An 18,035-nucleotide genomic window follows, 5' to 3' on the forward strand; every position below is an offset into this window, starting at 1 on the left:
TTTATTACCAGAATATTAAAAACTAATTCACATTTATTTTGCAGCCCTCTTTCACTTGACAGTTCAAGCTCATTTGAAAAGTTATCAAGTTTTCATCGCAGCACCAACCTTTTGCTTTTCTTCACCACGTTGCTTTGATCCACGCCAAATCCCTTTGCCAATTAGGTCTGTTATTCATGCATTGACAGAAAAGCAGGATATTTTAAAGGTAATTCAGCTTGCATTCATGAAATGTGTCTAAAAAGCATGTGTTTGATAAAAAAATAAATGTAAAAGTGCTGAAAAAGTCTAAAGTCTAAAATAAACCGATGTGACGTCCAGTCTTTCTCCATTACCTTACAGAACAACATATAGTATTCAGCAGACATCCACCTGATAAAAAGGTAAACGTAATAAAAAGTAATACATTTACATATCTATTGCATTAATCAAAAATAAATCCTGACATTGGCCCTGATCTAACGTAATATGGAGAGCAATTATTTCCCTATCCATTAGAGGAACTTCAATTAACAGACACGAGACAGTTCATCCTTCAGAGGAGGAGGGAAAAAAATAGGAGGCTCAAAATTAACTTGGGTTTGCAAAATATCTTGGCAGGATGACAGTGATTTTTGATTTTCAGGAAACAATATTAGAATTCTTATTAAACTATGTGCATCTGCTTTTAATTTGCTGCAAATAATTGGAAAATGCAATGGAGCTTTCCAATTAAAGCTCCACTTTATGCTGTTTAATAATACCCTCATAATATTATAGCTTATGAAATGACAGGTGAGTTGGTGTATGAATAAAACATAAAGCCCTGTAATAAGAGACAGAAAAAAAAAAAAAAACGAGACAGTTGTTGGGGGGCTTTTAAATGCTCGACATAATTTGCATATATTAATCTCCTCTTTTCAGCCTTATCAAGTATTCCACTGTATTTGAAGTTAAAATAGTCGTGACAGGCAGGGGTACGCTTCGTTTTTCCAAGGATTTATTACTTGTATAATTCTGGATCTTTAATAAGCCAATATGACTGATCCTCTGAGTTCTGTGGAATTTGGTTAATTGTTCCAGATGGTGCTCACTGATTATGCAAAATTACTTTCTTTCTCCTCTTTTTCCCCCAACTACACCATTTCTTGATTGACTAACATGGAGAAAAAAGATTATTTTTGGCGCAGCACTTTCATTAAGAGGGTTCTCATCAGGTTTCAAACAAAAGTTCCATCTTATCTCCCTGTGTAGTTCTGGGCGAGGCTGCGCGGAGGGAGGAGATCTGCCCGCTCTTATCTCAAACCGTGATGGATCTCAACTGCTTCTGCACCGCTGGGGTTATATTTTAGAATAACACAATTCTTTAGGCTGAGGGATTAAAAAACATGACCTCTGGATAGTGACACAAAAGTTATTATTAGTGTACGCCGTTCTCTTCTTTCTCTTTTCTCCTCTTCTTTCTCTTGCAGAGATTGATGAAATTACTAAGCAGCGGGGTTGGTCCTCCACTTGCAGCCTGAGCTCCATCCACAACTCACTAACATTCTGTTTTGCATCAGCTAAACTGAGCTGAATGAATCATTTATGGAAGTGTTATGGGGGAGTATAGGGCAGATTTACTGCCGAGCTTTTACTTTAGATGGAATGGGATTTCTATGAAACCGATCTTGATGTCTGAAGTAATGCCAAAGCTTACATCAAGACATGAAAGGAACGCTCTTAAAACCCACGTTTTGCTTCTTAATTCCTCTGGTCAGCAAAAGGCGAACCAGAGAGAGACAGAGAGGGGGGTTCAGCAGGGAGAATAGTATTTACACCTAATGTACACACACACACACACACACACACACACACACACACACACACACACACACATCCTCACACTGTTTACTACTCCCAGGAGCTAATGGTATAAAGGAGTGTTGAATTTCGTCTTAATAATTTGATGGCTTGTAAATTACACACTGTTTAAATTTGCCTTAATTCATATTTAAGTTTGAGCTGTTCATGCATTTTCCATATTGAAATAGCAGCATAACTGCAAACCTGAATTAAACGACCGGCCAAAAATCACACCAGCGTGCTGTGGGAAGACATTTGTGCTAAAAAGACAAAAAAAACAAGAAGCTAAGAGAGATGCTGAGAAAGTTCATGTCAGGGTTATAAAGTGAAAATCAGACAAAAATTACTCAGAACATGTATTTAATTCTTTCTGTTGTTGAATTTTTCTCCACATCTCCAAAAAAAACCTTTTTTTAAGTTTTATTTCCTTGTTAAGAAAATAGTTTGGACAGTTTTTTACTTAGAGATCATGGAGTTGATTTAATGCCAGAATCTTAAACTAAAATACAAAACTATTGTAAAAGAAAAAAGATCCTCTTTCAATTCCATGGCAAAAAGAAAAAATCCTACGCACACAAAATAGCTGTAAAAAGTCAGTGAACACTGTCTGCAAGCCAAATTTCAGGCAGGACAATAAAAACTGAACCGAACTGAACGAGCGCTAAAATCATTTGTTTTCCAGCTTTGGTATTCTTGATGCTACTGAATGTTAGTATCAGATCATTTTAACACGTGATTAGTGCTGCAACAGTTAGTTGATTAATCAGTTAGTTGATTACAAGAAAATTAGTTGCCGACTATTTTAATAAACGATTAATCGTCATATTTTTTGTAAGTTTCAGCTCCTTAAATATGAGGATTTGGTGCTTTTCTTTGTCATTTCTGACAGTAGCAGCACAGACTAAATGATTAATCGTGAAAATAATCATCGTATCAATACTTTTGACAACTTTAGATCATGAAATAAATAATAAATTGGACACATTTGTCCAGATAAACAAGTTTTTTAATGATTCTAGATATTTATGTATTTTGTGCTCTCTGTGTGTTTATTTTTTTTATGTTATTTTAATTTTATTATTTTTTTCATAAAACAAGAACCCAGTTGGTGTCTGGGACCTTTGAACCTTTGATCTGAACGTCAACTATTAGAAAAACATCAGAAACACTACGGTCTAATTCTAACCAAAATACCCTCAAATTGTGACCAAACCAAACGCCGTGTAATAATCTAAGGTTTTTATTTTGTGTAGCAGAAGTTTCTCAAAAGTTTGAATCGTTAATTATATGTTAAATAGTATCAAAAGTAGCAAATCTATAAAATTAATAATCTGAGTGCTCATTCAGTGCCAACACCATGTGCAGGTTGTTTATCAGAAAAAAAGAGGACTTGCTGTGGTATTGTTTTTTTATACTATTATTGTATCGAACTTTCAGATTCTGTCATTGTGACAACACTACTGTAGACTGTGGTTACCTCCTCAGTTAAAAAGCACTTTTGGAAAAAAAACAAAAAAAACATTTCAATAAAATCCTGCCTCCTGATATGTCAAAACTCCTATCGGAGCACGCGGGTTATTTTCAAAACATGATCGATCCCGGTGTGATGCTGCCATTAAGTATTTGGGGATCAATCCTGAATGACTCGTAATGGAATTTTTTGACTGGAGCCTGGAGGCCCTCGGGCATTTTTGGACCTTTATTACAGTCAAATAAGAGACTTTAAATGGCTTTGCATTTGCAGGCCAGACTGGACTCTGGAGTCTCATCCCTCATTGCTTTCTATCCATCCCTGAGATAGAAGCAGTGCTCCATTAGTTTCAGTGTCCAGACGTGGACAGACTCAATGGATGGGCCTGTCACGGCTCCCTCATTTGCCCCATGTACAGCAGGGTTTGTTATCACACATCTAATTAGAACTTGATAAAAAATATTTCACAAAAATCCAGTCATTAAATATAGTTTAAGGAGATTTATGGTCAAATATGCCTTAAAGATCTTTTAATGGCTCTGCTGACTTGTTAAGTTTGTAATTAATGATCTTCTAATACATACTGTGGTGTGATTTAGAAAGCACAATGAGATTCTGGGAATGAAGTCGTTTTGGAAAAGGGCATCTGGGGCTCCCAGAAGCTATATTAAATAGTTCTGCTCAGCCTGGTTTGCTTAGAGCCATGAAGTCTGCTGTGAAAAAGTTCAAACACATCAGGCTCTTTCCACAGACGAGACCGTTTTATGTGTTAGGGTGCATGATTATGAAACAGTTGCTCTGTCATTTCATAATAGTCAATTAGTGTGTACAGAAAAGTCCTGGACTTCTCTGCAAAGCTACATTTTGAAACTATTATTTAAAACTACTACAAGGAGTTTTTGCTGCAAATTCAACCAATCCCCATGAGTTCTGCAGAACCTTGCAAACCTTTTCCGCAAATTTGACCAATCATCATAGCTTTCCAGATGCTCCACCAACCACAGCAGTTCCCTGCAATAATGTCGTACGTGTGTCTCAGTGAACTGACTTAGGCTGGAGTTTGCGTTTGCACATGCGTAGTGTAGCATTATTTCCTGAGGATTTCTGAGGATATGTGAGGCAGCCATCATTCGTATTTATGCGTATTTACTATTTTTGTATTTATTTATTTATTTATTTTGTCATGGGCATTAAAAAGAACACAAGGTTGTCACTGGCGTTTATCAAAAAGCAACTGCACTTATATATTTTGTATAGTTTGTGCTGTTTTCCATGCTACATATAGTTGACTGATCCTGCACATCAGTAGTTAGAATATTTGTAATTGTGAGCCTAAGTAAGATTATTTAGAAGACTCAGAACAGAGAGCAGTTTTATTCTCACCAAACCAGGTCGCCTTTGATTTTTTGCTCACACAAAAAAAAAAAAAAACATTAAAAAACATTGCAGTATGCGTCAGTTTGTGTGGAAAAGCTGCCATGTAATCAGGCCTTTTAGGCTGCAACTGTCCCCCCACAAAATGAAGAAGTCTAGTTATTTTGAACGTCTGCCACTTGGTCAGATTCTCTGTAAAATTAGATGAAACTACCCTGTGTTTGCATTTTCCAGGGCAAAGTCACAATGAGTAGTTTGTTAGCCAGTTAAAATCAAGCAGGATGAGATTTTTACTGAGCTCATATAATTTTTGACATTATATTTTGTGCTAATGGCAGAGAAACCACTACCGCTTTTGTCCGCAGGGGCCTCCAAAATCAACAAAATATAAGAAAATTCCTTGTAGTAGCTTTAAGTCATGTAAAATGACTCTTTTCAAACTCAACTAATGCACACACAAAAAAACTAATAAGCAAATGCATATGTATCAAACTGTAAAAGCATTATACTAATAACAGTCGCCTGTTTCATCAGGAGAGTAATGGTGTCCTTATTAGCATAATTAATGACAAATGGCAGCGCAGCATTGGTGGATTGGTTCTAGGGGATGATAAATTGGTGGATGCCCAGGTTAGTGGCTGCCAAGGAGGCCTCTTTGGCTGTCATCCCTCCTGCTTCCACTCTGGCACAGTTCATTACTCACCGTGTGAGATGCCACTTTACATTGCCTGGTACTGTGAGCATGGAGAACTTAATAATGCCACCCATAACCACACAGGGCCTGCTGCTTTACCCACAGTCCAGAGGGCAAGTAGCTCAGCGAGGGCTCGGGGTTGCGGGGAGCAGGGCGACGTGGGAATCGTCTCCTGCAGCTGCACTGATCAAAACAGATCACGCGTCACTCACTACTTGAGGGGGAACCGGGGCCATATGACCCAGTCTCCAGTGCTGGCGAGTGTTTCTTGTTAGGATTTCTGGGGCTCGCCACATCCCTCGCATCATTACGGGTTAGTTTGCCCACAGAACCGCTAATTAAGAGGGGATTTGTGTAATTGTGCCTTCTGCTGTGTCCCATCCGGCACATGCAATTTACTGTCAGCCCTCTGCCAGCTTTTACACTTGTCCAGAGAGGCGTACCCCATTTATACACACATTCTGCTGCACATTTACCAGCAGCCACAGCTGGGGATCAATGCCAGTGCCATGGCAATGTCTTAAAAGACACTGTGCTGCTGATTAAAGTCTGATTGTCCATTTAATTTCATGAGAGCTCTCAATAGCGAGCCAGCAAAAAGGGCTCTCCCAGTACTTCACCACAACTGACTGCCGGTTTGTTTGTTTTTTTCATACCAAATCATCAAAGACCTTCGGCGTCTACTTTACATTGAATAGATGTTATATGTGTAACGTATATTGGAGACGTGTACACACCTCCTCGGTGCAGTCGCTGTTATGCAGCGGTGTTTGTGGCCAACTCACCGTAGGTGTTGCTGGCTCTGCCCACTTTCTGGAAGACTGATGGACCAGCGCCCGACTGGGACTGCCTCCTGGCTCCCTACCCACAACCAGATTTCAAGGACTGCTTGTCACAGATGGAAAAGTAAGTGGGTCATTCTACATAAGCTTGCCATTTTGCATCCCTCTGGTAACAAAAAAAAAGTTGGATATTAATGTAATTTTTGTAGATAAACCCATTAGTACAGATAGCGTCTGGAGTCTATTGTTTTAATTAGTTGTGTTTTTGATTTTTTTGAGAGCACATGTTCTCATTTTGGTACTAGTCATGTCAAACTTAATCAACACAACTTAAAAGTAGTTTCATACAGTTTATTGCTTGTATGTTTGATGGTGCATTTGATATATTTCACAAATCTTACTGCAAAATAAGATAATAAGTAAGCTGGTCAGTATGGCTTGTAAGTAATTTTGATATTTTTAAGCTGTTCCACAATTTACAATATAGATCATTTTCTCTATAATAACATACCATAAATTCTCAAATAGTACAAGCATATGATTATCTTATAGAATATGATGCATTGCTATGGATAAAACTTGCCAACAGTGTATAAAGTAGTTAAAATGAGCTCAACCTCAAACATCTGCAGCAGTAATATGCAAGGTACAGATTAATGCAGCAGTAATGTTTATCCAAAACATCAGACATCAAAAGACTTACAGAGAACATTTTACTGCACAGTGAGTACTTTAAATTTATTTTGGTATAATACATATTTTTTATTAATGTTTAGAATGCAGAACTTTGACTTCTTGTAGTAAAGTTAGGGCTGAGCAATAACAACAAAATCAAATATTGCAATATTTTTGACCAAATATCTCTCTGGTTTAGGGATTTGTATTGGTGCTTTCAGAAAGTATTAACACAGTGGGATTATTTTTGATTAATAATTATCAGTAATGTTGATATAATGACTAAGTGGGTAAAGGTAAATAATAGAACAGGTAGAACAGTGTGGTAGGTTCAGAAAATTTACATATTTTTACTAAAATTTAGCCTTTCAACCCAGGAAAAGACAACACTTTTGCCGTATCAACATATAATGATAACGATAGCTAGTCTAATATCACTAATATATCACCCAGCTCCAATTGTAAGATAATACACAAACTTTTCTTTTGAAAATATTTATCAAAGTGGACGAACAGCAAGCTTGTGTAAAATGATTCACTTCTCTCCTCTCCTCTCCCTCTGTGCTTCTCTTCTGTTTTCCCTCCACTGTGTTGTAGCAGCCCCAGCCTGCAGTATGTAAATGCATACCACTCTTAGCATTAAGAAACACTTAAATTTGTTTACATTTTTGAACATTTGGCTGAGATGAAATTAATATTTTAGTATAAACTAACTGACTCGCTGTCAGGAGAATTTGCACACACTACAGTGAGACCGGGGGAAACGAGCCGCACACAGCCGAGCAGAAACAAATAAAAATAGATGATCAGAAACCCTCAACATCATTTTGCTGCGTGATCTATTTTAGTATCAATGTTACACGCTTTTTAGAATGTTAATTGACTCCCCAGTAAACATTTAAATAATTCAAAAGTTACACTTCCACTTTTGCAAGTGAGATTTCTAATACGTTGAAAAGTTTTTTTTTTTTTTCCCTCACTCGTCTGTCTAGAGGGCTTGAAAAAGCAGGAAAAAGATAAAAGAAAAAGAATGGGTTTCATAGAGCCATAGTCATTAAAAGAATCTGAAAATAGCAACTCGCTATCATCTGTTCTCATAGCACGGGTCAGGAGCTCTGACACCTCCAAAATTCCTCCTGTCAGGGTAGGGGGCCATTTGTATTCTCTCTCATTAGGCAATTTGACTAATGACCTGCCGTGGCTGCAGAGCTACTGAGGGACCCGGAGCCTCGCGCCCTCTCTCTTGCAGCAGCCTGAACACACACCCTCTATTGGAATGGCACAGATGGCATGCCCGGGCGACAAAATAAACTACAATATGTCTCCGAGATGCTGTCAGGCCTGGGCACTATTTCTCATGTCAGAGTGGGGCTAAGGGCTGTGAGTGGGCATAGGGGGTCCTCCTCCAGCTCTCTGTTCATCTACTCACCATTATCTGCAGAGGTGACAGAGAGCCGGGTCTGCAACTAGAATAGCATTTCCATGGTCTGCATAAAGAATCCGCCTCAAATTGAGAGTCACACCGACAGGAAAGGTATGGCGATGTCTAGCCGGGCTACACAAAGAGAAAAGGCAACATCCAATTGTTTGGAATATGAAATACAGCAGGCTCCAGATAAAGTTTTGGAGCAGCTTTACTTATTATTTCTTATTGTTTTATGGCATTAAACAATAGAAATCTCCTCAATCATGAGTAAAAAGTCATAATATACCATTTTTGCACCAAAATTAGTGCGTCTATGTTGTTTTTAAACACATGCATTTCTTGTTTTGTTTTTTTTTGTTTTTTGTTTTTTTTGCTGATGTGCATTGGAAAGTCGTGACTCAACTTATGAGTGTGCAGGAGAGCAGATAAAGTTTCTTTAAGTCTATGTGTTCAGCTCTCAGTACTTTTGTAGCTTCTAACAGAATCTCTGTGGTTTGAAGTTTAGTTTCTCTCCTGCGTCGCTGTTTGTTCTCTCAGGTATGCACTTTATTTTACTGTAGCTTTTAGCTGTATAGGAATCATGTTAAGCTACTGGTGATGTAAAACCAGCATTTCCTGATTTTGCTGCTTCATACCAAAAGCTTTTAGATAACAAAATAACGGGGGACATTTATTGTAAAGAATGTATAGGAAACAAAATGTTTATGCACCATTATACCTTCACACAACCTGCAAACTCCGCTGTGCAGGGCTGCAGCACCAAGTCAGAGTCAAGCAGAACATCACAGAAATTACTGACGGAGGCGACGAGCCTTTCCACTGAAAACGGATTAAATAAGCATGTCCGCCTGCCTGTGATGTTTACATCACTACCAATCTAGAGCTAGATCAGTAAATACCCATGACTACTGCAGAGTCATTTGACATTTGGAGTAAAACCTGAATTAGCCAATCCCATTGAAGACAAAAGCCAAAGGTTAGTGGGTGTTACTATTTTTTGTCTAATATAAAAGAGGCTTGTAAAATTTAAAACAAGAGCCATACAATGCAGAGACCCCACAGTTGCAGACTCACAGTTTTAGATGCACGCATGCAAGAGTTGAATGCTGTGCCGTATAGACAGAGGACTAAGTTTAACTCTCCTATCTAATAAAGGCATCAGCTAATTTGAGTTTTGCAGGTATTGCAACATCCAGCCCGGCTACACAAAGTGAAAAGGAAACATCTAATGTGCTCCAGGGATTTTGAGTCCTCAACGTTGTGTAGCAGGATGAGATTTTTATGTAGATCAGTTTATTTTGGACATTATCGTGGTGGAAACACTCCTGCTTTTGTCCGCAGGGGCCTCCAAAATCAACAAAATCTGAAAAGTTCCTTGTAGCTTTAAGGAATTGTACGAAGGGAAAGTTTTGATGTGATCCTACAACAGAAAATCTGACAAATATTTATTTGTCATAAAAGTCTCCTCCGTTACACATAAAAAGAGATCCAAGTGGTGATTCAAAGATGTTTCTTGACTTTACCCTGGCAAAACTTTTTTGTTACCTTAAATAATAATTTAAATCAACATCACTGTATACAACATGCACCGGCAGTGATAAACATACATTTAAAACAAAATTATTTTAATTTAATTATTTTTTAAAACATTCATGACTGCCAAATTGACACCTCAAGGTTTTTTTTGAGGAATGCCTGGAATGTGAAATGATAAAAACATTTCAATACAAAAATATTGCACAGAAATAAACCCATAAGTTTATTTTGACCCACTTATGATCGACTTAAGAATTTCCTTGTGCACATGCACTGTACTGCATTCAACCCAGTTTCTCATATAAAACAGTTTTTCTGGGTGTTAAGTATTTTTCCATCACTTAAATTTCTTAAGACTTTTAATATTTTATAAATGGCATATTTATGAGACTTGAACAGCTGGAAGAATTTGTAAGGTTATGTCGTATTATTCCTGAACAAAATATTTCAGATAAAGCTCTAAGTTTTTGAGCAGCTTTGCTTAATAACTGTCATTATTTTATGGTATTGGACAATAGAATTCAGCTCAATCACAAGAAAAAAGCTTTAACAGATTCTCATTTGCACTTACACATTATTGCCCTGACTGTGACTTTCTCACTTAATTCAGGTGGTGAAACAGATTCACCCAAGTAATCATACTAGACAGAGATCAATGCAATTCTGCTGAATTAGTGAAGTGTAAAATAAAAGTTCATCAACATTCCCAAAGTGTTACTCTTGAGTTGTGGTTCAGGTAATATGGGGTATGCTCGATCACCCACGCATATTTTTCCATCAGTCAGTGTCGGAGCACCACTCGGTGTGGTTTATGTGTGTGTGTGTGCGCGTGCGTGTGTGTGTGTGTGTGTGTGTGTGTGTGTGTGTGTGTGTGTGTGTGTGTGTGTGTGTGTGTGTGTGTGTGTGTGTGTGTGTGTGTGTGTGTGTGTACGCCTGTGTGCATGGCCATGTCTGTTAGAAACCCTGGAAATGCAATGTATGGTGCTGCTGAAGTCCTGGGTGACAGTGCATCCAACAATGGAAGAGTGAGGGATTAGTGCTCAGCCCAGCGTACGAGGGAGCCCTTCCCGCCCTGAAACAGCCATTCATCTGTGCCCAGGGGCTGGAGATGACAATGCAGCCATTGCTCATCGCACCTGACGGAGCCATTAATAAGGCAATGATCCACACGGGCCCTGTGCTGACTCCGTTCTTTACACTACAATCACTCAAGCCACGGGGTCCTCCTTACTTAACGCCACCTCTGCGCTCACCGCCATCATCATCATCATCATCATCATAGTCATTGTACCAAAATTCCTGCCAGATGTTTTCATATCGACTGCATTCACATGCTCCAAATGCCAAATAAGTACCCAATTCCCCACACTGCAATACACTCATGAGTTAATGGACTGTAGCCTGGCCATTTGAGCGGCTACAACATGCTTCATAGTGGGATTCCTGGTCAGAAGATTGGATTTACATTATTTTTGCCCTTTGCACCTTTAGTATTTCTCCATGATATCAATTTCTTACCACCAAGTCATCTCCTGCGCCTCTCCATTTGTCTGGATGTAAGATAGCCTCTCCAGTATAGATGGTGGAGGAATACAAAGTGAGATCTGGTTTTAAATGTAATCCTTGAGCAATAAAGAAACTCTCTGGCCTTCAGCTCCGTGCATTCATCTGTCCGCGCCACGCAGATCCATCAGCAGCTACAATCTCGGCTTCCCGTTGCCGGCTATTGATTCAAATGTATTCTCCCTGCCTATCTCTGCCTGCTGTTGGTGCTCCCAGCGACACAGTACTGCATGTTTATTCACTTGTTTTTATGAGCTTAAACAAGTCATTGTACCCACACAGTCGCCTCGGTTTGCTTGCTGCTGCAGATAGCCACACATCCATAGATGGGAGGCATTGAACAGCCCCTGGGCGAGTGGAAAAGGAGCCGGGGTTAAACTTTTCACCCCTGCACCGTTTTAGCCATGGCTCAAGCAACGGCAGTGTCAGTCTTTAGGTGTGCCTGTTGGTCAGTTGGTTGGTCCACCACTTTGACCCAGACTGAAATATCTCAACAGCTTTTTGATGGATTGCCATAAAATTTGGTACAGACAGAAACACAAAACACAAAGTCAAAGGCACCCTTTGACATTGACAAAAAATTAAATATAAGTGAATAATTAGAATTTCTGTGTATCATTGTTGTAGGCCTGAAGTGATTCTTACATTCTCCAGTTCTAAAAATGTGTAAACTATACATCGATTGGAAGAAAAGTTTTAATATTTTGGCAACTAAAGTGAGCATCACACCCCACGTCTATGGCTCCACCCCTCTTCCTTTGGATTTTGGCTAGTTTTACATTTTCCTGGGTAAGCTATGAATGCCAAATCCAAAAACATCTGTTAAAGTTTTTTTTTTTTTTTTGGATAGTAAAGGTTGCAGACGCCTAATTTAAGGACTTAGCACACCTACTGAGTGCACCTTTCATCACTATTGACACCATGAATGCTGCATTTCCATCGCCAGGTACTTTTTGAAGGAAGGAGTACGCCTCCTGGAGCTCTTTATAAAAGACCAACTTGACAGCTAACTGTTAGCATACTGACAGGTTCTGTCTGAAGGAGCCACAAGCGTCATAGCCTGTGACTCATAGACCAGTAACAGACAACGGCACATTGATTGATTGACACACAGACAGACAAATCAGTGTTGAATTCAGACACTGAATGCGTGGTGTATTGTTTGTGTTTCTATATCGGTCCTGGAGTGGGACAGAACATGGTAAACATGTGACATAACATAAATACATGCTAAAAACAAGTACAATATTAGAATTATTTTTAAAAAATTGGGGCAATTTGGTGTTTTTGAGTTACTTGTCAGAACTTGGGACACACAGCTTGAAACCTGGACAATTCTGGACAAACTGTGACCTGAACCATTTTTTGAGAGTGCAAAAAAATAAAATTTGATATGGTTGCATTTGTGCACGTGGCCCAGTCAGACAGAAACATCAACCCGCACAGCCAGAGACCCCCCCCCATTTCTCAACACAGCAGTTCTAGTTTTAGATGTACGCACGTGCAAGCAATAGTACATTTAAATGTTGAGTTTTATGTACTTTTAATGTTAATGTATTGATAAATGCACACAGCTGTTGAATTCATGGACTTTAGCAAAAGTAAAGATGTAGCTGCAGCTGATGTATTATGTCTGGATGATCTCAGCAGCAGGGCTTTTCTTTCAGCCTCTCTGATCCAAAATTTTGACATTTTTAGGACATAAAACAATTGTAAATTTTACTTTTGTATATAATTAAATTCTATTTAACAAAGAAGCAGAAAAAACATCAATGATTAATATTACCCTCAACAAGTTTATGTTTTTGATGCTGTTTTGTTGTCTGTCTGCAGGATTGGGAAGGGCGTAGCATTGGCCAAGGCAAATACATCAGTTGTCTGTGGAAAAATGAGCTTAATTCATTGCACATGCACAGACCTGTCATAATGAAAGTGAATGATGTGCCGTGACTAAACAAACAACTAAACAGAAGAGCCACCTCAAACATCACTGTAGACACAAAACACCTTGGCAGAGGGATGCAATCTGTGGGTGTTCTTGTAGTTATTAGTAATTTAGGGTTAAAGCATGCAAGGTCATTCTGTTCCAAAAACAAGAAAATGAAAAGAAGAAAAAAGGGCGCAACCAAGTTGTGTGCTGGCGCGACAAACTAAGAGAGTTGGTAGCACCATTGCTACTGGTGGAAAAGTTAGTCTGGAGCCCTGAAGTGCCACCATGAGGTTGACATTTGTGGTTTTGAGTGAAATATCTCAACAATATTACATGGATTCCCATTGGAGAGCCATAAATTTTTCATCTAGCAAAATCATCGGGTCAAAATTTCAATCTCCTCAATACTTAGGTTTATGACTAAACACTTGCCAAGTTAAGCCAATTAGCAAAGGCTAAGACAGTAAATTAACATGGTGAACGTGTTTAGTATTTAACCTGATTAACATTAGACTGTTAGTATTGTCATTGTGAGCATGTTAGCATGCTGACATTAGCATTTAGTTCAAAGTAGAGCCTCAGAGAGCCGCTAGCGTGGCTGTAGACTCTTGTTAGGACCACATTTTAACTGAGAGAGATGATTGGAAGCCAAATAACTAAATAATCCTTCGTGTAGTCATGAGGGTGAGGGTCATGCCTTGATTACAAAGATCACATTGTGCTACACTTGTGTGGAAAGTGCCAAACCATGGATCTGTGCAATAACCAAGAAAGGGAAGCAAGTCGCATAAGTGTCAAAGTGAGGGATATTTTAGAATTTCATACTTTTAAATATTGCTGTGAACAGGAAAGACCAAAAGGAGTGTCAGCTCCAAAACGATGACTCATGAACAGCTCCGGCTTACATTTATGAGTTCCTTTTCCTGTGCCAGCGGCCTGATGGACTGTGGGTAAAAGAACACCAGTTGGAAGCTTGGCCTCTTGATATTTGGGGGCTCCTGTCGAAGCCAACGGCAGCAAGTTTTGTGCCTCCAGATTTGGGAGTTTTTTAATGAAGCCGAGCAGCTGCAGTTTTCCCTTCAGTCTGGAAACGAGGGGCTTTGTGTCCCTTGTCACCCTGTGTTAATTTGGGCCCTAATGTATTTTATAAACAAAGGGCTGCTCTCTAGCCTGACAGTCGTGACACCTTGATTCCAGTGCAGGATGCATGCAGTACGGGGTTACACCATTAATAATCAACTGGCAGCCATCACACCATTTTAACCACGATCATTATGATAAAGGGCATACACTTAATTACAGGCCTGCTTAATTATAGCTCTGTTGAAGCTCGTTTGTTTGGTCAAATGCTAATTATACCACCACGCTCTTGGCAAGTCCTCATTTCAATCCACTTTTTGCCGGCTGAACAGTGTGGCTTATTTTCATGCAAATTTGATATCTGGTGAATGTTTTGTCTCTCTTCTTTCCGCTTTTCTGTGCCTAGTGTGAGTGTGTCTTTGTTTCGGAGGTGAACATCTCTCAGACAAGACGGAATCGGGAATAATCAAGAGTAATTAAACTGGAAGAGGGTTGGGAAAGGGCTGGGTTGGAGGAGAGAGTGGAGGTGCTCAAATACAGCGGAGAATAAAAAAGCCTTTCATCTTCTCTCCATAGACGGAAGGAGGGGAGGTGTCGGGGTGGCTGGGGATGTTGATAGCTTTGCTATTTTATAAACCCACGTTTAGTCTGGTGGAAGCACACAGGATCAGGAATAGGTAGTGATATTTCTTTGTTTTATTTGTATGAAAGTCAAACTTAAACTTTGTTTTTTCTTACTTTTTTTGCAGCTCTGGATGATGTGCCCTTTGCGGTCTCTGAGAAGTTTTTTGAAAAACCTAAAGAGGTAAAAGTGTTTTGAGGAACTGGTGACAAAATGGAAAATTATTGCTCTATCAAAAATAATATATTAGGAGTCATGTAGCCTGTTCTCCTGCATAAGTCATCAAATACTGACTCCTGAGAACCTAACCAAGTAGTTTTCGTACCTAAATTTACACAAACTGCAACCATTTCACAACATTTAACCACATGATAAAGAGGCTTGTGACAAAATCATCAGTATTTGACCACATGAGAACAGGTCATGATAGTTAATGTAAAGTTACCCGTCCTGCAGCCTCTTGAGTGGTATGGGCCACATTATGGTCATATTTGTTTGTTTTTTCATGGTTTGCATCCCTACTCCCTTTTTCCTTTTTACACTCATTTGCATTCCTTTCCTTTGCTTTTCTCTCCATTTCTTTTCTGTTCTTACTTTGCTTTTTTCTTCCTTTCTCTTCCTCTTATTTCAATACTGTTCTTTTTGTTTCCTTTCTTTACTTTTCGTCTCCTTTCTTTGCTTTTTCTTTAATTTCGTCTCTTCCCCTACTTTCCTTCCTTTATTTTCCTTTCACTTCCTCCTCTCCTTGTCCTTTCCTTTTTTTGCTTTTCTTTCTTTTTTGTTCCTCATCTCTCCTTTCTTTACTTTTTTCTTTCCTTTCCTCTCATTTCCTTTCCTCTCCTCTCCTTTCCTTTCCTGCAGACTGAGTGATGAATGCGTTCAGTCAGGCAGAGCTGGCTCAATGCAGTCCATTTGGCTGGCTGGCGGCGGTTGTCACTATAGCCCCGTTTGTATTGACACCAAGAGGGAGAGGATTAAAGATTTTAAGCATGCTTACTTAGCCATGAGCCTAACCGCCATGTTTCTTGTGTGTTTTTTTTCCTCTTCTTCTTCTTCTTCTTCTCCTCCCCCCTCCTCTCCCTGCTTTTTGATTTCAGATGCAGCAAGTCAATTTAATGGGCATTACGATCAAATCCCTGGCAGAGATCGAGGAGGAAGTGAGTAGAGGCTGCAACGCTCGGCTGACGCTGACGCCGCTGGCCCAGAATGCAAAGCAAACGGTCTTGGGGTTGTAATTAAGTGTCTGAGACAGCGAGGCCCTGTTGGCTCCACTAAGCCCCAATTGAATAAAAGCATGGCCAGGCGAGGCAGCCATTCTCTCTTAAAAGCTTCGTCTCCTGTTCCAAAACACTTGACTTTTATTCCCCCAATTCTTCTCTCAAACAGCTCAATCTAGCATCTCGCGCTGCGCTGTAGATCTTCTCTGCTCAGATTCTGCACGTTTAACTTCTTTTTCCAATCAGCAGCTGTAGTTCATCTTCAGTACACTCTGAGGAATAAAGGTCCTTACTAGAGCCATAAAACATGAGAGCAAAAATTAGCACTGGACTGAAATAAAAACTTGGAGTTTCCCACAAACTAAAGTATGTGGAACTCTTTTAGCACCCTTCTCCACCAAACAACCTCTGGTTCTTGAACTGGTTCCGTTTCAAACAATTAAAACCTCCAGTTTTTTGTTTCTAACTGGGGTACCAACTTTTCAGTTTTTGAACCAATTTATATTTGATGAAAATACAGTTAAAATTAGTTGCTTGAACCAGAACAGGGCTGGTTCCATGTTTGTGGAAAGGGCCCACCAGAGAGTTCTACTTTGAACCTGACATAAAGAATTTTACCCAGAACCATCTGAGAATGGTTCCTCCCAGAACCCTCTCTGGGTATTCTCTGTTTTAACCTTTTCACCTTTTATGGGTGCTAAGTAGAAGCCCCCCAGGCGGTTCTTACTAGTTTTATCTAGAACCCACCCAAGAGGATCTACTGAGAACCATTTTATATTCTGAGGGTTTTATCTAGAACCCACCCAGGGGGATCTACCAAGACCCCTTTAGTAATACAAAGGTTTTATATAGAACCCATAAATGGTGTTCTACCAGTAACCTTTGAATACACCAAATGTTTTATCTAGAACCCAGATGGGGGATTTCAAGGATTTCAACAATCCTTGAAGTCTTGTCTTGATAAAGGCGTTCTTTGGTTGAAAAGGGCTCTTTAGTCCTGCAAAAAACACTTGAAGAACCCTTTCCTCTTCATCAGAAGCAAATGGTTCAGAGTAGAACCTCAGCCTTGAAGGAAGAACCCTTATTTCTCAGAGTGTAGTGAAAAAGTTAGAGATCATGTAGAGCAAATAAAAGCAGTACAAAGTCCTCCTCATTCCTGATGAAACACTGTAGCCTGCAGGCATTCGCAGGAAGAAAATCATCTGTGTGCAGCTCCTTCTTCAGAGCCCATGTGTTTGTGAGAGCAAGAGAAAGAAAGGGTGAGTGTGTGTCTGCGTGTGTGTGTGTGTGTGTGTGTGTGTGTGTGTGTGTGCGTGTGTGCTTTAAAGAGAGTGACAACCCCCCTTCTCTCTCATTAGCACGGTATCTTGGTATCAGAACTGCCAGGAAGTGACAGACCACTGTAAAAGAACAGGTGCTGTTGGGTTTGAGATGTGTTACAGAGCAAACACTCCCTCATCAAACCGGGTGTCTGTTCTGCACTCTGCCTCTGTCTTCTGTCACATACTATCCAAATCACACAGAGTCGCCATCTTGTCATATGGTCATCTGAATGAAGCTCATTGTCAGCGAAGGTATTAATGGCGTGATCGTGTATGTGTGTGTTTTCCAGGGTGGAGACAGGCTGTGCTGCTCATCCTATATGCTCTTGTCTCTTTTGCTCCTTCCTCTCCTCTCCTCCTCTCTCGTCTCCTCTCCTCCTTCCTCCCTTTCTTCTCTGGGAGTGTGATTAGCAGGAGGACACATGGTGAGCTGAGCTGGGGAAGGGAAGGGAAGGGGCATGAGAAATCATTAATTACAGCCGCGCTGGAGCTGATGAAGTAAATGTGAGATAGTGTAAC

General features: G+C 39.7%; 1 protein-coding gene across 4 annotated transcripts in view; it reads left to right on the forward strand.

The window, feature by feature from the left end:
• mvb12bb (multivesicular body subunit 12Bb) overlaps positions 1–18,035 on the forward strand; it is a 50,040-nt gene that overhangs the window by 25,623 nt on the left and 6,382 nt on the right. The window contains exons 8-9 of one of the 4 annotated variants that reach the window (XM_084727882.1): positions 15,105–15,160; positions 16,075–16,944. In XM_084727882.1, coding sequence (XP_084584008.1) covers positions 15,105–15,160; positions 16,075–16,212 — 194 coding nt within the window. In that variant the 3' untranslated portion in view covers positions 16,213–16,944. The other 3 variants (XM_084727878.1, XM_084727880.1, XM_084727881.1) reach the window with 3 other exon arrangements.

This window comes from Lutjanus erythropterus, chromosome 10, assembly GCF_056507025.1.
Source record: "Lutjanus erythropterus isolate fLutEry1 chromosome 10, fLutEry1.hap2, whole genome shotgun sequence".
Taxonomy (NCBI): domain Eukaryota; kingdom Metazoa; phylum Chordata; class Actinopteri; order Lutjaniformes; family Lutjanidae; genus Lutjanus; species Lutjanus erythropterus.